This window comes from Oncorhynchus mykiss, chromosome 15, assembly GCF_057628025.1.
Source record: "Oncorhynchus mykiss isolate SJ-2025 chromosome 15, ASM5762802v1, whole genome shotgun sequence".
In the NCBI taxonomy this organism is placed as follows: Eukaryota; Metazoa; Chordata; class Actinopteri; order Salmoniformes; family Salmonidae; genus Oncorhynchus; species Oncorhynchus mykiss.
In genome coordinates, this window is record NC_143036.1 from 64,616,262 (window position 1) to 64,635,990 (window position 19,729).

A 19,729-nucleotide genomic window follows, 5' to 3' on the forward strand; every position below is an offset into this window, starting at 1 on the left:
TGAATTTGAGTCAACTTTTATGAAAAGTAGTTTAGAGAAGAGTTACAGTTACATAAATGTTTTTATTTCCCTTCTTGAATCATTTACAAGTTAAAGGGATACTTTAGGATTTTGGAAATGAGGCCCTTTATCTACTTCCCCAGAGTCAGATGAAGTCCTGGTTACCCTTTTTAGGTCTGTGTCCAGTATGACGGTACTTAGAGGTAGTTTCCCAAGTTAATGCTAACTAGCGTTAGCGCAATAACGAAGTCTATGGGTATTTTCTGCATTGTTGTATTTTAGGTATTTTGTTTTAGTCATCAACACTTTCATTCGTCATTAACACATGATGCACCCTAATTTGTGGTGTGTTTACTACTGCAAACATTTGGGGATTTATCAATTTGTTCATTATCAAAATAAATAATTTGATACATTGAATTTACACCTGCTCCAGATCAAAGCATTTGAACTTTGACCTGTGCCAGATAGCCAGGACAACATTACATGAATTTAGTTTATTGGATATGCAAGTTGTGCTGACCACCTCTGCACAACTAAATCAGAGTCGCTGAAAATGTTTGACTCCTAAATTTGAATATCGATCACACACAGCGGGTGTTCACTAAAGGGTGACTATAAAAAAGGTACATTTAATTAAATGTAGTTCCTAATTTAAATGGATGCATTTTGGGGAGCGATGTGAAGATCAAACATGATTTCCGATGTTCTTAAAAGTATAAAAAGGCGCCATCTTTGTCAATAAAGTTGAACAGAAATGTAATTACTGTAAAATTAGACTAAGCGAAATGACATTGCCACGAGCAGCACCGCAGATATTGATATGAGCGAGATGCAAGACATTGCGCTCTCGCAGTCACACACACAGCATCTGCGCTTCATACCGTATACAGCGTGGTAGCCACGAGACCAAAAAAGCAGAGAAGTTGAGTATCACGCTTCAACACTCTTAGTTGTTGCGGAAATTGACCCAATACGCCGTCTACTTTCTGCATCATATTGCTACCTTTAAGTATTAGTAGCCTTGAATTGTCATTGACATCCATGACTCGTCCTCTTAACTTGCAAAAACGAATCTGATTCTACATGACCGTTTCTTACTTCAACCACTAGAAGAAGACACTTTTCTATGCATCTTTGACACCATGAAATAATTTAGAGATATTAATTCCAGATTATCAAGGCATTAAATAGACACCACAATGTATCTATGGCTCTGGGATTAATCCATGTATGGATGGCTCACCATGACGGAAGGATTACATTGTAACTAGAATGAAACTTTTTGGCTAACATGGCACCCATAAAAGACTTGAAACGTTAGAACTTTTTATACCTACAAGTTTAGCAAACCACGTTTACTTAACATTAACTATATTCATTTTTCTTCAGTCATATGAGGACACTAGGATAACCCTCAACAAATACCCTGTGTGTGGGGCAGTCCTTCTACAGTGTTTTAGACCCTGCAAATCAGTGTGTAAACATGCAGATATGATGGTCACGTTCCCCTGCTCAAACGTTGCATATCTCGTCATCGACTACACCAGATTGCTATAACATGTGGTTAGCCAATAGGTAAAATACCTATCCAAGTGTTGTAAGATCTGGCACACTTCAGCAACGCCTGGGTAGAGGAACGGCACATTGATTTAGTCACCTAGTAGTAGTCATTTCAAAAGGGGAAGTTCAGTTTTTTCAGGTTGAGTGACCATCGAACATTAAGTTGTAAAACAAACTTCCCCTTTAACAGCCCAAGCAAGGCCTAAGACGATACATGTATTATTTATATCCCTGTTCCTCTTGCCATTGGTGCCCCAATGGATGGTGACCAAACAGGAAAACCCCAGTGAAGCATGAAACCAAGAACCTCCTCATCATTCTTGATCCTGTGCTTTCGGCACAGCAGGGGTTTAACGCCCAACCCTGTGTCCACATTGTCTCTCCCATTTCCCTCCTCATCTCAGGCCTTCCCTGCCTTCATGTATGTGGGGATGGTGCCTCGCTGAGTCAGCCCCTCAAACCTCTTGTAGGTGTAGTTCAGGAACACCCAGTCCTTCGATTTGTCTGGCTCTGTCACGTTGGAAACTGAAACAAGATTGTAAATGATATACAACAGTGTATTAAGGTTAATACCAGTGTTATTGTCTCTTCCTTGCCACTAGAGGGCAACACAGAATAGGAAATTAATCTAGACCTCAGAACTGTAGGAATGTGTGAATAACAGGACTATGGGTCCTATTTAATTGAAATTGGAGTTGCGCCAGAGATTACTCAAAAGATTCCTGTACACCAAAGCAAACCTGCACTACAGCACAAATGTTTCTTCTGCTTTAATAGTTTATTTTTATAATTTCATGCTTATCGTGAAGAACTGAGCTGCATTTCATGTATGAAAATTAGTGATTATTACCTGGCTGAAGGATGTCCGATTCTGGGAACTCATCAAAGTTCGATGTGTCATCAATGCTCTTGATCTCAATGGAGATGGCGGCTGGTCTTTCTCTATGGAAGGAAGGCAAATGTGAGACGTTGGTCTATTTAAAACCTTTTTCCAAATGCATTTTGCTGAAACGCATCAAAGACAACCCAATGAAGGCTACGTGACTTGGCTTTTGTTGGGGATGTGATTGCAGGTTATACCTCCTTTGCCATCACACATGCAAGTCCTGAAGAACAAAACACATACCTGATGTGTTCCCAGTCCACAGGCTCAAAGAAGGCGTGACTCTTCATCTCCTCAATGCTCACAGCACCAACACGGTTCTCAGCGTCATTACAGTACCTGAAATGGATTCATGTTGTTGGAGCACCAAAGCCTTTGTTTGACAAGAGGAAATCCATTGTGCTGAAATAAAATGTCTACTTCACTGCAGTTTTACTGCATGTTTTTGTGGATGTGAATGGAATAATTCTTATGTGATCATTTTGGTAACTCAGCCTGCAGATATGACTTACAATCCAGTTATAATGCATTTTAAGACATGGCATTACCATGTATGACCATCTTATGTCTTGTTAATGATCATGACTGAGTAACAGCTATTTTGAGTTAGTTTCAAATTTTCTAAATTGGGAGACATAGGCCTAACATAAGACTCAAAAAGGTTCATACATGTTTATAACAAGTACTAAAGAATTATACCAGTAAAGTGCTATAATACTTTTTTCCTAAGAGGCCAATACACTGATACATATACACACCAATGGATATCCTATAAGGTATCATATGACCACAAACCTGAGAATCAAGTCCTTGGCCCGCTCTGAGATGGGCACCTCGGGGGGGAAGACCAAGGTCTCCTTCCAGTTCATCACCTTCCTATACGTCTCCTGGGGTGTTTCAGAACAGAACGGGGGGTACCCTGAGAGACACACCAGGAAAGAATGTCAGTATGTTACAAAGTAGGAACAATGAGTTAGGATATTATTTCAGAAAGTTAGCTGGCTATCTTTGAGTTCATAATGAAACACGGACTTGGGCATGTTGTAATTGACTCGGTTACATAGACATACCTATCAGCATCTCATACATGATGACCCCCAGAGACCACCAGTCACAGAGCTTGTTGTATCCCGTCTGCAGGAACACCTCTGGGGCAATGTAGTCTGGTGTTCCCACTGTGGAGTAGGCCTGTTGGTTAAACAAACAGATGGGGAGACACTAATAAGTAAAACCAACCCAAAGGCTACAGTATTGGGTGTGCTTGTTTCACAGCCCATGGTCTGGTGCTCAGAGGATCCTTAACAAAAAACACTAATGAGATCCCAGAGAGGGATCCTACTCAAAGGACCAATGAGAAGGGGGGTACCAAAGATAATAGGCAATAAAATATATAGCCTCCACATGCACAAACTCTTACCAGTTGCCTCCGGTTCTTCTTCCAGGTCTCTGCTTTTCTCTTTGAGTTCATGTTTTGGAAAGCTGTGGAATATTTCAAGTTCAAAGACATGGCAGTGTTCTACCATAAAAACCACTGAATAAACAAATTATATTTTGTCTGAGTGAAAATAAAAGTGAATGATTCACAAGTTGTAAAGAATGACTCACAGAAGTCACTGGGAGGGTTGTGTGTGAGGTTCCTGTAGAACTCTGTACGGTGGGCTTTCTTCAGCCCCGTACACAGACCAAAATCAGACAGCTTTACATGGCCCTGCAGAATAGAAAAATAAGACTCTCCGATCACACCTTCAATACAAAATGGTTATTATAAACATTAATTGGCCATCTGTAAGTGAATGCTTCTCTGAGCATGTGTCTGTTTGTGTACAGGGGTAGGCCTGGACCAGGCCAGTGTCTCACCCTGGAGTCCAGAAGCAGGTTATCAGGTTTGATGTCTCTGTGGATGAAGCCCAGCTGGTGGATGGAGTCGATGGCCAGGACAGTCTCAGCTATGTAGAACTGGGTAGCCTCTTCAGACAGGGTGTCCTTTTTCATCAGCAGGGTCATCATGTCACCTGCACATTGAATTGATATTAACGACACTATGCCACTAACCCCCTGTTTTTTTACATGATGTGAGTAACAGATGACCAATTAAATTAAACAATATACACTCAGTGGCCAGTTTCTTAGGTACGCCCATCTAGGTACACCCACCCCTTTGCCTAAAAAACAGCCGGAATTCGTCGGGGCATGGATAGTACAAGGTGTGGCGGTCAAATGTTGCACTATTGGTATCAAGGGACCTAACGTGTGCCAGGAAAACATTCCCCACACCATTACCACCAGCCTGTACCGTAGACACCAGACAGGATGGGTCCATGGACTCATGCTGCTTAAGCCAAAACCAGATGCTGCCATCAGCATGACACAACAAGAACCGGGATTGGTCGGACCAAATTACACTCATGTTTGTTAATTACACTCGTTAATTACACTCAACGGAGCTGCTGGTAAACTTTAACTTGGACATTTTTGGCCAGGTTAGAGTTCACACCTCACTCTTTCAATTACAATGTGGGGAGGTTAAAATAATGAAAAACTATCTACCAAATCTATTAAATGATTGCTTCTCCTTGACATCATCATTCACCTGATAAGATGTGAAAGTTGTTTTTATTACTAACATGATGGGAAAGGTTAAAGATCCCTGCTCTAGATGGTCTCTTTGTACACTGTGTAATGTCACTATATTTATTACCAGTAATTATATCTAATAAAAAAATGGTTTGATGTCATTTGTGGAGTCAGACTGTGGCCAGCAAGAGAGACCCACCTCCAGGTAGAAACTCCATGATGAGGTAGAGGTTCCTCTTATCCTGGAAACTGTAGAACATCTTAACCACCCAGGCCCCGTCCGCCTCCACCAAGATGTCCCTCTCTGCCCGAATATGAGCCACCTGCTCCTTCTCCAACATGTCAGCTTTCCTCAAGATCTTCATGGCATATATGTGCCCGGTGTCTTTTTTCTGCACCAAGCGGACCTGAGGACAAACTTAGGAGTCACACATGAGTATGCCACATTTGAGAGGCTTAAGTGTAATTAGTTGCTAACTGCTTTATAAATGAGTGGTCAGACCAAACCATGCATTGCAAACCTTGAAAACTTCAGTAAAGACCATATTAATCCACAATCAATACCAGCATACACGCAAAGGTCCATATAAAGAAAATAAACTGGAGAGAGAGAGAGATATAATAACCTACCTCTCCAAAGGCACCTCGACCAATGACCTTTAGTGACTCAAAGTCATCCAGGCCCAGCCGGGTCCTCTTCAGCCGCAGGAACTCTGTTTCCTTCCTGGCGTGCTGGGAGCGTCGCATGACCTTCTGTTGAGAAACATAGGAACAGAGACACCAATAATCAGTTCCATATGGTTTCTTCTAAAATAGTAGATGTGACAAACATGCAAAGAAAGTGCTACCCACAACATTGATTCCAATCCATTATTGGAATTAAAGCCATCATTCCACACGAGTGGAGGTTTACCTCTTCATCTATCAAGCCTTCGTCATCCATGACTTTCTCCAGCTTCTTCTGCCTGGAAAAACAGAGGGGAACATGCAGGTATTCTGAAGCAGTACGCCCCAGTCTAGTTACTCTGAAACCAGTCTACCCCAGTCTAGTTACTCTGACATAGTCTGGCTAAACAGTTGTGATTGTGACGCTAGCTCACAAATGTGAGGATGCTCGGGTTGGAATAAACCCCAGCCACTTTATAAAGAACAAAGTCTCTCGTTCTCAACATAACAACCCACTATTTGGGTCCTCTTAAAAATGTAGCCTAAAACAAGCTTGCATTGCCAAATGCAAATATTCAGAACACCTGGCTGTCACATGCATGGGTGGCCTATAGGAGACACACCTCGTCTCTCGCTCCTCGTGTTGTGTCAGCAGAGTGCTGTAGAAGTTCTCCACTGTCAGCTTGGCCACGGTCACCCTCTCCCGGGTGTGGTTGCTCATGGGAAGGGCAGCTGCAGTCCCTCCCGTCATGGCCATACTATCCTATAGGGCAAAGGGAAACAATGACAACACTGACTGAGGTCCAATACACATGTACTGATATTCAACATAAGCCTACTGTACATCCAATAGCTTTTAGTTCCAGTTGAGTAATATCTGAGAGACATTGTATTGCTAATGTCTCTTACGAGCAGTGAGGAGCCTGTTTAAACTGGTCTCAGTGATGCCCACTCTAACACATCTAATGTTACTGCTGTACTATTCTTAGCATATCTTATGTAAATTCATCCAATGTAGATGGGTATAGATTGCATTTGGATGACTGTTAGTGCTATTTGGGTTGTTAAGTTAATCAGATATTTCTTGATTAAATCTTGTATTATTTGTGTTCTTGCTTGACATTTTATTGCATTTTTAGGAGCTAGTAACATAAGCATTTTGCTGCACCCGCTATAACATCTGCGAAACAGTGTACATGACCCAAAAAACATTGATTTGATGCAAGTTCACTCTTTCTTGAAAGACAGGTGCAGAGAGAGGGGCCATTGTGTGCAGTGGGGGGGAAAAAGGAATGTTAACAAACATGCAACCAAGAGGTCTCCACCCTGTGTGTCAGCACCGGACAGGAAGCAACTCCCCTTCAGCATGAAAAGACCCAGTCATGATGCCAGAGGGAGGGGGACTGTCTGGGACACATACACACAGCCAAAAAGAACACCAAGCTACATGCCCTCAGCTACATCTCAATAGGCAGCAAGGAAGAGTGTCTTGGGGAACTGGTCACTAGGGTTGAGCTCATGTACCAGGCCAATGAATCACAACACAATTTCCTTATGCCTGTTTTCATGAGTTGTGCACCAGGCTCCTGCTCCGGTTACCTAAAACTTCAACCTTGAAATTTCTTCTGCTACACCTATGCAAATGCCATTTTTAATTATACCTGTAGGTATGTCAATTTAGCAACAACAACATATTGCATTTTCCTGAGATTTAAGCTAGTAGTGACGTCCTTTGTTGTGTGGATTTCAGACATTCTGTATCTTATCACTACTCAGGCATAATTGAAATAGGGCTATTGCTGATGGCCTTACCAAAGCTTGTAAATTGTGATGTTTGATTTGAAACCAGTGTTTCGAAGGGCCCACTGTTATTTTAGCATTTTTAACTATTGAATTCCATACCTAGCTAAATCCAAAATTGAAAATGATTGGACTTAGACTCAAAATTAGAATGGAATTGAATGAAATAACGTCCTTACAATGACTCGATGTCTATAAGAAGATGCCCATGATGAAGACGCTGCTTATGTGGCGCCAGTGTTTATAATAAGGACAGTACGAGCAGGTGATAATGAATACGTCATTGCCATGATTTGTGCATTGGGGTGCGTAACAAACAGACGTAAACATGACAAACCCACAGCTATACATGCAACAAGACAAGTCTGCCAAAAATAAGAGAACTGTATTGAATGCTATCACTCTTCATAGTTGCTGATCGACGTTGACCATAATGTCAAAACTATACCGAAAAGCCCTCCCACCAGACAGACAGACGTGGCTTTAATAATAGCTTTTACCTACCTCTGTATCCTGCTCCAGATTCAATTGATGGCTAGGCTAGCTGCCTAGCCCTGCTCCAATATGACAGAATTTAGGTCCGTAAATTTTGCTACGGGATGAGGGGAAAGACTCGACGTTCGGTACTAGCGATCTAGCGTGAACTAGCTTCACACATTACAAACACGGACGGTGTATGGAGAAAATAAGACTTGAGTCAATGACAACTATTTCTGATATTTAACAAGACTATCAGTACAAGGGTTTGGTAAGCGTTGCTCGTCTCCTTTCAACCATCTTCGACCTCGAACCCACCCTATAACTAGTAAAACACCCAATTAACGTTACTCCGGGAATGGACGCATTAAATACATAATGCTCTCACTCCACGTAAGTACATGCTAAATGAATGACACCTAGATTGGCCAATAGAAGAAGAAAAAATTAAAGAGATGTTTATTTTAACCAATCGCTCGTGAAAATATTTGGGGACGTAACCTAGCTATCTACCAATCAGAGGAAAGTAATATGCCTTTTTCAGGTCGGTCCATGGGTTTACCCTGAGCATACTTGCGTTCCAAGCCGCATACGTTGTAGTAATTGAAAATACAGTATAATACAGGAAATGATTTAATGATCTGACAGGACTGCAATGTAGGCAGCCTCGGGAACACTTCTCACGTCTATTAAACGTTGAAGGCCGGTTTCCCAGCTAGTGAAGGAGTTTAATTATTTGCCGGGTGAATCGGGTTAGCGTTGTTTTCATTCGTTTTGAAACTGCCTCCCTTGGTGAGCCAGGTGCCCCAAGTCTGCTCAAAACAAAAGTGATGTAGGTTAAGCATGCGTAGTAATGAGTAGGATTGTATTTTCACATGCAAAGGTATTGCTTTTGAATGTAAGGGTTTATCTGCCGTCCCAATGAAAACGAGATAAATTCAAACATATATTTTTTGGAAAATAGTATGTTTCTGAATGATGCACAATATTGACAAGATCACCGAGCTGCGCAGATTACCGTCCGATTTGAGCAGGGTGCGCCTCCCTCACTGAGTTCGCCCAGTCACGTGATGGGCCATAGCCCTGGTGAACCCGGCCTGCTTAATCGAATCCACTCAGATAATATCTTTGCAGATTTGGAAACGTCAGTGTTTTCTTTCCAAAGCTGTCAATTATATGCATAGTCAAGCATCTTTTCGTGACAAAATATCTTGTTTAAAACGGGAACGTTTTTCATCCAAAAATTTTAATAGCGCCCCCTAATGCATAACTGGTTAATAAAACAGGGGCATTCTGAAAGCCATCTTTCTGTGGGGCCAAGGTTTGTCTGTGTTGCATATCAAAATGTGCAGCACTAACATTCCATATAAAATGCAAACACTTGACTTCATTTTAAAATGCCATTCATGCCTTGAAATAAACAGTTAATAAAAACATTGGTACAAAATACAAAACATGACTTTCTAAAACACAACAGGGCTTGCTTGTAAAGCGTTATTATTTTCTGGCATGCAGCATGTAAAATGGGCTTCTATCAATTTAGGATAGTTGTTATTTTTACCAGTTTCTTTCAGTATGTACAAAAATGTCTACCAACAGCAGTCAGCAGACCCTTAACTAGCATCCTCAAAATAACCAGGGTTAAGAAAATGACAGCAGATGTTGACGTCAGAGCAGTGCTGTTTTATCCAAAATAGTGTGCTAAGAAAAGGACAGAGTAAACAGTTCCTTTCTGGCAGAACTCAAGGTCCTTGTGTAAAGGAACATGCGGGTTCATGGCCTCACTGAATTCCCCAAGCACCAACTTCCCAATGTCCCATCACATATTGCGAAAAGTATTTTCCACAGATTCACCTCCTTGAGAGGTCAGCTGTTCAGGTGGGCTCTTTATTTGATTTCCTGCACACATTTGCACCCTCTGGTGTGTTTATGTGAGAAAGTGATGTGATGTGAGAATGTCTTTGCTCCATGTTGTGTGGGGTCATGATTCAGGCGGTGTGGTCTGGTTGGGCCCTCCACTGCGAGTACGAAGTTGTGACTGAGCAATATCAGCCAGGGCGCTTTGGATCTTCTCCAGTAGCAAGTCCCCTCGGTATACCACCTCTTCGAGGCGTGCCGCTGCATCATGATTCTCCTCCTCCAACTGCCGCAGACTGGCCGCCTAGGGAGAGGGGCAGGGAGTAAGATAAGAAAAGGTGAGAGGGGGTGAGGGGGAAAAGAGGAAGCAAAGAAAGTTTGATCAAATCTCCATACAAAATGCATAGAAATTGTAGTTATTTGAGCAGTTATTTGAGCGTTAACTCATTGAAGTAATGTGTGCCAAAGTGAGAGTGGAGAGTCAATATTCCCACCTACACTTCTTATAAGGTGATTTACCACAGCTATTTGTTTGTATGTCCGGGGCAGGGCTATGGTAACTAGAGGTCGACCGATTATGATTTTTCAACGCCGATACCGATTATTGGAGGACCCCAAAAAAAACGATACCGTTTAATCGGCCGATTAAAAAAAAATGTATTTGTAATAATGACAATTACAACAATACTGAATTAACACTTATTTTAACTTAATATAATACATCAATAAAATCAATTTAGCCTCAAATAAAATGAAACATGTTCAATTTGGTTTAAATAATGCAAAAACAAAGTGTTGGAGAAGAAAGTAAAAGTTCAATATATGCCATGTAAAAAAGCTAACGTTTAAGTTCCTTGCTCAGAACATGAAAACATATGAAAGCTGGTGGTTCCTTTTAACAGGAGTCTTCAATATTCCCAGGTAAGAAGTTTTAGGTTGTAGTTATAGGAATTATAGGACAATTTCTCTCTATACGATTTGTATTTCATATACCTTTGACTATTGGATGTTCTTATAGGCACTTTAGTATTGCCAATGTAACAGTATATAGCTTCCTTCCCTCTCCTCGTCCCTACCTGGGCTCAAACCAGGAACACATCAACAACAGCAACCCTCGAAGCAGCGCTACCCATCGCTCCACAAAAGCCGCGGCCCTTGCAGGGCAAGGGGGCCAACCACTCCAAGTCTCAGAGCGAGTGACGTTTGAAACACTATTAGCGCGCACCCAGCTAACTACAGTGCCTTGCGAAAGTATTCGGCCCCCTTGAACTTTGCAACTTTTTCAGTGCAGCAAACTCTCTCCAGAAGTTCAGTGAGGATCTCTGAATGATCCAATGTTGACCTAAATGACTAATGATGATAAATACAATCCACCTGTGTGTAATCAAGTCTCCGTATAAATGCACCTGCACTGTGATAGTCTCAGAGGTCCGTTAAAAGCGCAGAGAGCATCATGAAGAACAAGGAACACACCAGGCAGGTCCGAGATACTGTTGTGAAGAAGTTTAAAGCCGGATTTGGATACAAAAAGATTTCCCAAGCTTTAAACATCCCAAGGAGCACTGTGCAAGCGATAATATTTAAATGGAAGGAGTATCAGACCACTGCAAATCTACCAAGACATGGCCGTCCCTCTAAACTTTCAGCTCATACAAGGAGAAGACTGATCGGAGATGCAGCCAAGAGGCCCATGATCACTCAGGATGAACTGCAGAGATCTACAGCTGAGGTGGGAGACTCTGTCCATAGGACAACAATCAGTCGTATATTGCACAAATCTGGCCTTTATGGAAGAGTGGCAAGAAGAAAGCCATTTCTTAAAGATATCCATAAAAAGTGTTGTTTAAAGTTTGCCACAAGCCACCTGGGAGACACACCAAACATGTGGAAGAAGGTGCTCTGGTCAGATGAAACCAAAATGGAACTTTTTGGCAACAATGCAAGACGTTATGTTTGCGTAAAAGCAACACAGCTCATCACCCTGAACACACCATCCCCACTGTCAAACATGGTGGTGGCAGCATCATGGTTTGGGCCTGCTTTTCTTCAGCAGGGACAGGGAAGATGGTTAAAATTGATGGGAAGATGGATGGAGCCAAATACAGGACCATTCTGGAAGAAAACCTGATGGAGTCTGCAAAAGACCTGAGACTGGGACAGAGATTTGTCTTCCAACAAGACAATGATCCAAAACATAAAGCAAAATCTACAATGGAATGGTTCAAAAATAAACATATCCAGGTGTTAGAATGGCCAAGTCAAAGTCCAGACCTGAATCCAATCGAGAATCTGTGGAAAGAACTGAAAACTGCTGTTCACAAATGCTCTCCATCCAACCTCACTGAGCTCGAGCTGTTTTGCAAGGAGGAATGGGAAAAAATTTCAGTCTCTCGATGTGCAAAACTGATAGAGACATACCCCAAGCGACTTACAGCTGTAATCGCAGCAAAAGGTGGCGCTACAAAGTATTAACTTAAGGGGGCTGAATAATTTTGCACGCCCAATTTGTCAGTTTTTGATTTGTTAAAAAAGTTTGAAATATCCAATAAATGTCATTCCACTTCATGATTGTGTCCCACTTGTTGTTGATTCTTCACAAAAAAATACAGTTTTATATCTTTATGTTTGAAGCCTGAAATGTGGCAAAAGGTCGCAAAGTTCAAGGGGGCCGAATACTTTCGCAAGGCACTGTAGCTAGCCATTTCACATCGGTTACACCAGCCTAATCTGGGGAGTTGATAGGCTTGAAGTCATAAACAGCTCAATACTTGAAGCACAGCAACAAGCTGCTGGCAAAACGCACGAAAGTGCTGTTTGAATGAATGCTTACGAGCCTGCTGGTGCCTACCGTCGCTCAATCAGACTGCTCTATCAAATCATAGAATTAATTATAACATAATAACACACAGAAATACGAGCCTTAGGTCATTAATATGGTAGAATACGGAAACTATCACCTCGAAAACAAGACGTTTATTCTTTCAGTGAAATACGGAACCGTTCCGTATTTTATCTAACGGGTGGCATTAGTCTTAATATTCCTGTTACATTGCACAATATTATGTCATAATTACGTAAAATTCTGGCAAATTAGGCGGCCCAAACTGTTGCCTATACACTGACTCTGCGTGCAATGAACGCAAGAGAAGTGACACAATTTCACCTGGTTAATATTGCCTGCTAACCTGGATTTCTTTTAGCAAAATATGCAGGTTTAAAAATATATACTTCTGTGTATTGATTTTAAGAAAGGCATGTTTATGGTTAGGTACAGTCGTGCAACGATTGTGCTTTTTTCACAAATGTGCTTTTGCTAAATCATCCCACGTTTGGCGAAGTTGGCTGTCTTTGTTAGGAAGAAATAGTCTTCACAGAGTTCCAACGAGCCAGGTTAGCAGGCAATATTAACTAAATATACAGGTTTAAAAATATATACGTGTATTGATTTTAGAAAGGCATTGATGTTTATGGTTAGGTACACATTGGAGCAAGACCGCCCTTTTTCGCGAATAGGCACCGCATCGATTATATGCAACGCAGGACACGCTAGATAAACTAGTAATATCATCAACCATGTGTAGTTAACTAGTGATTATGATTGATTGATTGTTTTTATAAGATAAGTTTAATGCTATCTAGCAACTTACCTTGGCTTCTTACTGCATTCGCATTACAGGCAGTCTCCTCGTGGAGTGCAATGTAATCAGGTGGTTAGAGCGTTGGACTAATTAACTGTAAGGTTGCAAGATTGAATCCCCCAAGCTGACAAGGTAAAAATCTGCCATTCTGCCGCTGAACAAGGCAGTTAACCCACCGTTCCTAGGCCGTCATTGAAAATAAGATAAATAACTAACTTGCCTAGTTAAATAAAGGATAAATAAAGGTGTAAACATTTTTTTTTGCCAAATCGGTGTCCAAAATACCGATTTCCGATTGTTATGAAAACTTGAAATCGTCCCTAATTAATATTCCAGCCAACCCTCCCCAGGCCCCACAAGCTATTTCCAAAGTAAGAGTATAGCAATACAGAATTAGAAGTGAACTATCGCTTTCACTTTAAAGAACGTACTACAATCATTTTCAACATGGGAATGGCACTCTTGTTGGTTGTTTTCCACTCCCGTTGAGTAAATTCAGCCTCCATACCTGTAGAGCTGACGTGGACTCCTCACTAGGCAGTGAGTCAATCAGCACGTCCACATCCTTAGCTGTCCGGGCAATCAGTGCAGCAAATAGTTGGGCATACTCTAGGGAAAGAAAAAACAACCCCATTTCAAATTAAAAGGTGTAATCTGTAAACTTTTCATATGCAAATAGCGCTGTCCGGTCAATGTCATGATTTCTGACAAATTGTAATATATTTGTGCAACATGAGATTAAATTTGTATCAGCAAAGTGTCAAATTACTCACATTGCTAGTGGCTAACAATGTAAGTGAATGGCAAGGGTGTGTCTTGAAATTGGGTCACCCTGTCCTAAGGCAAACACACTGACCACTACTCCAACTTGGGGAAGGTTGAACAGACTTACTTACATTGGCTAGGTTCCTTATACAAACCCCTCAGAACTGGAAGCACTCCAACTTTCTTTCAAGTGCCTTCCTATGTCCGTCCTTACCTCCAACAGCATCACAGGAGAGTACATCATAGAAATAGAATCAAGGATTCCATTTCTGTGGAGTACAACCCACTTCTGACACCAGAGCATTGTTGGTTAAGGGCTTGTAAGTAAATATTTCATTGTAAGGTCTACACCTGCTGTATTCGGCGCATGTGACAAATAACTTGTCAATTGTAGCAAACGGTGGTATCCCACTTGGATCTAATATCTGACATATCCTTACCCTCAGTGGGGTTCGATGGCTGGTCCTTGTTGATTGCTGTCTGTATGTTGCTGAACGAAGCTGGCGGCGCACACTGCTGCAGCACCCCGATTGCGTTACAAAACTGATCAGCAAGCTGAAGGACATCAAAACCACATGTCATGAACATATTGTCACGAGATAATATTGATTTAACACAATCATAAGACATTCAATAACGCGATTATTTGTTAGGTCGCTAGAGTTGTATCAGCAAACCTTGCAACCAAGAACCAATAAAATATAATTTTGCCAACTAGCTAGCTGTCATTATTCAGCCTAGTCCGCTTCCAAATACTAAATCAGTCAATCTAAACGTGACATGACAATTTGCTGAGCATGAAAACAATTGTGGGGTGTACTAATAGCTAAATTAATCATACAGAATTGACTGCATCTTGAAGTTGCGTTAGCCTGTCCGCCATCTTTGTTGTTTCTCCTTCTCCTTCTCCTTGGATTTCCGGACAGACAAGACGTTTCTTAGCGGGTTGTTGCCATCCGCAGGTTGGAGTACACAACTGTTATATATATATATATATACACACACACAACATATCTGATCTCCTTTCCCAGTTTTCTTTTCTTTGATTTTCTTTCACTGTTCGTTGTTTACTCCAACCTGCGAATGGCAACAACACGCTAAGAAACGTCTTTGTCTGTCCGGAAATCCAAGGATATATATGTATATATACTTGGATTTCATCATTATACATTTTTTACGTAACCTTTGTTTAACTATATAATGAAATCAGTATCCGAAAGGGGAAAAGTGTCTGATAGACCTACTTATTCTAACTGGAATATAGGAGGCGATGCTATCCAGTTTGACTGTAGCGCAGCGCTTCTGATCTGAAGAACGTGCCCATACATTTCCCAGACTGCAGCAGTAACAACAGGAAGTGTACCGCTTGGCTAAGGACTTTATCGCTAAGGTAAATCTACGAGTATTGGTTTGTTTTATGTGTAATTTCACTTTTCTTATGACAGCTAAGTATATCAAATTTAAATGAAATACAATGCCAACATTAGACTCTTTCAGCTTTTGTTTGCTTGTATTTTTAGTGACCGATTCACCTGATTTCCGTAGCATTTAAATAGCTAACCTTGTTGATCCGCTAGCTGTAACGATAGCTAGCTAATATCTGACTGACAACTACCCAACTACACCATTCCGATTAAGCATGAATGGAAGGAAAATTAGGTTGGTTCTTAAAGGGTAACGGTTTACGTAATGAATACGCCCCTGCTGACCGGGAGATACGAGTTAGCTAGCTACTTAGGCATTCTCGTACATGAATGAGGGATCAGATCATGATGTTTAGTATTGTTTGGATATGGTGACTCTGTCAGAATTTTAGTCCATGCATTTTGACAAGCTCAGGACCTATGTGCCAAGATCTGAGTCAGGTATTTATGTAATGGATGCCAAGATGTAGCCTTGCATGATGAGTAACTTTGCCTTAGATCTTAAGTCTTCCTCTAAGTTACTTTAGGACTGATTTGATAAATATGGTTGGATCTCCTTCTAGTCTAGCACATTCTTATACCAATACAATGCTTTCAAATCCTTGAGGGGCAGTGAGCAAGTGCACATTCTAAGGAGAAGGGGGAGAAATGTAATTATGTATTCATGTTTGGTGAGGCTTTGGAGTGACATCTTAACCTTATTTATTTTCCTTCCAGTGTACCTTTTCAAACAGGGATGACGTGTTCATTAGAAAATGTATTGTCAGACGCCAAGTCGCTGGTGGAAAGACTCCGCAACCATGACAATGCAGCGGAGGTACTTATCGAACAGACAACGTCCCTTAACAAGAGGGTGGAGGCCATGAAACAGGTAATGCCAATGTCACTGGTGGTGCAGCTCTTTTGATTGGTGTTGGAAAGGGTACACACTTGCCTTTAACCAACGTTTGTTGAGTTGAGCTGAGTTGACTGGAGTTCTATGTTTCTATTTGCAGTATCAGGAAGAGATTGAGTCGCTGAACCAGGTGGCCCGGCATCGGCCCCGTTCCAGTCTCGTCATGGGCATCCAGCAGGAAAACCGGCAGATCCGTGACCTACAGCAGGAAAACAAAGGTAGCGTGTGTGAGAGAGTGCGATAAGCTGAAAAACAAATTCAAATCAAAGTTTATTTGTCACGTGCACCGAATACAACACCTTACAGTGAAATGCTTACTTACAGGCTCTAACCAATAGTGCGGAGAGAAAAAAAGTGTGTGTGTGTGTGTGGGTGTGGGTAAGTAAAGAAATAAAACACAGTAAAAAATACATTTGAAAATAACAGTAGCAAGGCTATATACAGACACCGGTTAGTCAGGCTTATTGAGGTAGTATGTACATGTGGGTATGGTTAAAGTGACTATGCATATATGATGAACAGAGAGTAGCAGTAGCATAAAGAGGGGTTGGCGGGTGGTGGGACACAATGCAGATAGCCCGGTTAACCAATGTGCAGGAGCACTGGTTGGTCGGGCCAATTGAGGTAGTATGTATATTAATGTATAGTTAAAGTGACTATGCATATAAGATACACAGAATAGTAGCAGTGTAATAGAGGGGTGGGGGGGCACACAATGCAAATAGTCCTGGTAACCATTTGGTTACCTGTTCAGGAGTCTTATGGCTTGGGGGTAAGAACTGTTGAGAAGCCTTTTTGTCCTAGACTTGGCACTCCGGTACCACTTGCCATGCGGTAGTAGAGAGAACAGTATATGACTGGGGTCTTTGACCATTTTCAGGGCCTTCCTCTGACACCGCCTGGTGTAGAGGTCCTGGATGGCAGACAGCTTTGCCCCAGTGATGTACTGGGCCGTACGCACTACCCTTTGAAGTGCCTTGCGGTCGGAGGCCGAGCAATTGTCGTACCAGGTAGTGATGCAACCATTCAGGATGCTCTCGATGTTGCAGCTGTAGAACCTTTTGAGGATTTCAGGACCCATGCCAAATCTTTTTAGTTTCCTGAGGGGGAATAGGCTTTGTCGTGCCCTCTTCACGACTGTCTTGGTGTGTTTGAACCAATCTAGTTTGTTGTTGATGTGGACACCAAGGAATTTGAAGCTCTCAACCTGCTCCACTACAGCCCTGTCGATGAGAATGGGGAAGTGCTCGCTGCTCCTTTTCCTGTAGTCCACAATCATCTCCTTAGTCTTGGTTACGTTGAGGGATAGGTTGTTATTCTGGCACCACCCTGCCAGGTCTCTGACCTCCCTATAGGCTGTCTCGTCGCTGTCGGTGATCAGGCCTACCAATGTTGTGTCGTCAGCAAACTTAATGATGGTGTTGGAGTTGTGCCTGGCCATGCAGTCGTGGGTGAACAGGGAGTACAGGAGGAGACTGAGCACGCACCCCTGGGGAGCTCCAGTGTTGAGGATCAGCGTGGCAGATGTGTTGCTACCTACCCTCACCACCTGGGGGTGGCCCGTCAGGAAGTCCAGGATCCAGTTGCAGAGGGATGTGTTTAGTCCCAGGTTCCTTAGCTTTGTGATGAGCTTTGAGGGTACTATGGTGTTGAACGCTGAGCTGTAGTCAATGAACAGCATTCTCACATAGGTGTTCATTTTGTCCAGGTGGGAAAGGGCAGTGTGGAGTGCAATAGAGATTGCATCATCTGTAGATCTGTTTGGGCGGTATGCAAATTGGAGTGGGTCTAGGGTTTCTGGGATAATGGTGTTGTGAGCCATCACCAGCCTTTCAAAGCACTTCATGACTACGGACGTGAGTGCCATGGGTCTGTAGTCATTTAGGCAGGTTAACTTTGTGTTCTTGGGCACAGGGACTATGGTGGTCTGCTTGAAGCATGTTGTTATTAAGCTACTCTGTTTATTAGTTTCATAATACAGGGATATTACCAGTTGAAAAAGTACCCTGTCTGGATAAATCCACAGAAGTGTGAGTATAATGTGTGTATCCATGTCTTCTCTCCCTGCAGAGTTGAGAACATCCCTGGAGGAACACCAGTCGGCCATAGAGCTCATCATGACTAAATACAGGGAGCAGGTCTTCAGACTCCTCATGGCCAGTAAGAAGGACGACCCAGCCATCGTCACCCAATTAAAGGAGCAGCACACCACTGTAAGTGACCCACCTTCTTCTAGTGTCACATCATACTCAGGAGCTACCCTTTCCTCTTGTATTGAGGAAGTTCAAAGCAAATATTTATATAGTTTCTATTTTGACTCTGCAGGAAATGCAAGCGCACATAGACAAGATCAATGAGATGGCTACAGTGATGAGGAAGGCTATCGAAGTGGATGAGGGGAGGTTGTGTGAAGACGAGGAGAGGATTAAGCAACTAGAGGTGAGTCACACAGGTTGTCTGTATTCTCACTGTTTACTAAAAGCATTGACTGAGTACTAACAGTACTACTATTTCAAACATACTATTAAAAATGTATGCATGTTTTTTTTGGGCAGCTGGAGAACAGTGGTCTTCGTGAGCTGCTAGGGATCAGTCGAGAGGCCTTCCTAGTTCTGACGAGAGAGGAGGCCTCGGATAGCACATCCCTGTCTGCCCTGTTGACCAGCGCTGACATCAGTCTCCGGAAGAGTTAGGCCCACACCAGCACTAGCTTGGAGTGTGTGTGTGTATATATGCCCCCCCCGCTGCCACCTTGTACAGCCCATGCCCCCCAATCACCTACAACCACACAAACTCCCAGAGGGCACTCAACAATGAACGAAGCCCCAGGTCATACTGCCGCCCACCTGTCACACTACAATGGAGGTATACATTAGGAAGCCTCTGAGACAAATGGGAAAATCCTCCAGCGGTGTAGTCTGTCATGCATTTTTTGTGTTGGCATGCATTGTGCTATCTGATGAGCCTGTGGGGTTTTAAAGTGTGAATGAGTGAAAGTGCTGCTGTTGAATGACAATAAAACACTTGAAAGAAACATGTTAAAGTTTGGCTAGTGCCCTCCAGAGCTGAAACCCAGTGGTGGAAATACCGTATGCGTGAACAGGACTCGTTTGAATGCACAACTTACTGTATGTAGACTAAATTGGACCTAATGGTTGCACCATGATACATTACAATGTAACTGATG

General features: G+C 42.3%; 3 protein-coding genes across 4 annotated transcripts; 1 reads left to right on the forward strand and 2 right to left on the reverse strand.

Moving 5' to 3' along the window:
- Window positions 1-8,394, reverse strand: LOC110490503 (serine/threonine-protein kinase 38-like). The gene is made up of 13 exons (XM_021563925.3): window positions 7,991-8,394; window positions 6,310-6,449; window positions 5,934-5,985; window positions 5,651-5,773; window positions 5,220-5,427; window positions 4,304-4,458; window positions 4,052-4,154; window positions 3,864-3,925; window positions 3,517-3,634; window positions 3,242-3,365; window positions 2,690-2,785; window positions 2,414-2,505; window positions 1-2,088 (listed from the first exon to the last, which is right to left on the reverse strand). Exons 2-13 carry the CDS (start codon window positions 6,441-6,443, stop codon window positions 1,964-1,966), a joined length of 1,392 nt encoding a protein of 463 aa, XP_021419600.1. The 5' UTR covers window positions 6,444-6,449; window positions 7,991-8,394; the 3' UTR covers window positions 1-1,963.
- A 798-nt stretch (window positions 8,395-9,192) lies between these two features.
- LOC110490506 (mediator of RNA polymerase II transcription subunit 21) lies at window positions 9,193-15,194 on the reverse strand. Its single transcript, XM_021563928.3, has 4 exons — window positions 15,065-15,194; window positions 14,664-14,778; window positions 13,967-14,067; window positions 9,193-10,124 (listed from the first exon to the last, which is right to left on the reverse strand). Exons 1-4 carry the CDS (start codon window positions 15,104-15,106, stop codon window positions 9,945-9,947), a joined length of 438 nt encoding a protein of 145 aa, XP_021419603.1. The 5' UTR covers window positions 15,107-15,194; the 3' UTR covers window positions 9,193-9,944.
- A 256-nt stretch (window positions 15,195-15,450) lies between these two features.
- Window positions 15,451-19,585, forward strand: LOC110490505 (FGFR1 oncogene partner 2 homolog). Of its 2 annotated transcripts, none has more exons than XM_021563926.3 (6): window positions 15,451-15,613; window positions 16,365-16,518; window positions 16,643-16,760; window positions 18,613-18,755; window positions 18,868-18,981; window positions 19,098-19,585. In XM_021563926.3, exons 2-6 carry the CDS (start codon window positions 16,384-16,386, stop codon window positions 19,233-19,235), a joined length of 648 nt encoding a protein of 215 aa, XP_021419601.1. In that variant the 5' UTR covers window positions 15,451-15,613; window positions 16,365-16,383; the 3' UTR covers window positions 19,236-19,585. The 2 variants fall into 2 exon arrangements, with proteins under 2 accessions (XP_021419601.1, XP_021419602.1); XM_021563927.3 differs by lacking the exon at window positions 15,451-15,613 and adding an exon at window positions 15,884-16,088.
- Window positions 19,586-19,729: the final 144 nt, after the last annotated feature.

Excerpts from the sequence above, each read along its gene's own strand:
- LOC110490503 (XM_021563925.3), bottom strand. The coding sequence starts at position 6,443 with ATGGCCATGACGGGAGGGACTGCAGCTGCCCTTCCCATGAGCAACCAC. Across the intron at positions 5,428-5,650 it reads GTCGAGGTGCCTTTGGAGAG|GTCCGCTTGGTGCAGAAAAA; the intron begins GTAGGTTATTAT and ends GTTTGTCCTCAG. Across the intron at positions 3,366-3,516 it reads CATGTATGAGATGCTGATAG|GGTACCCCCCGTTCTGTTCT; the intron begins GTATGTCTATGT and ends TGTGTCTCTCAG.
- LOC110490506 (XM_021563928.3), bottom strand. The coding sequence starts at position 15,106 with ATGGCGGACAGGCTAACGCAACTTCAAGATGCAGTCAATTCT. Across the intron at positions 14,779-15,064 it reads TTCAAGATGCAGTCAATTCT|CTTGCTGATCAGTTTTGTAA; the intron begins GTATGATTAATT and ends GATGTCCTTCAG. Across the intron at positions 10,125-13,966 it reads AGTCCACGTCAGCTCTACAG|GCGGCCAGTCTGCGGCAGTT; the intron begins GTATGGAGGCTG and ends CCCTCTCCCTAG.
- LOC110490505 (XM_021563926.3), top strand. The coding sequence starts at position 16,384 with ATGACGTGTTCATTAGAAAATGTATTGTCAGACGCCAAGTCGCTGGTG. Across the intron at positions 16,761-18,612 it reads CCTACAGCAGGAAAACAAAG|AGTTGAGAACATCCCTGGAG; the intron begins GTAGCGTGTGTG and ends CTCTCCCTGCAG. Across the intron at positions 18,756-18,867 it reads TAAAGGAGCAGCACACCACT|GAAATGCAAGCGCACATAGA; the intron begins GTAAGTGACCCA and ends TTGACTCTGCAG.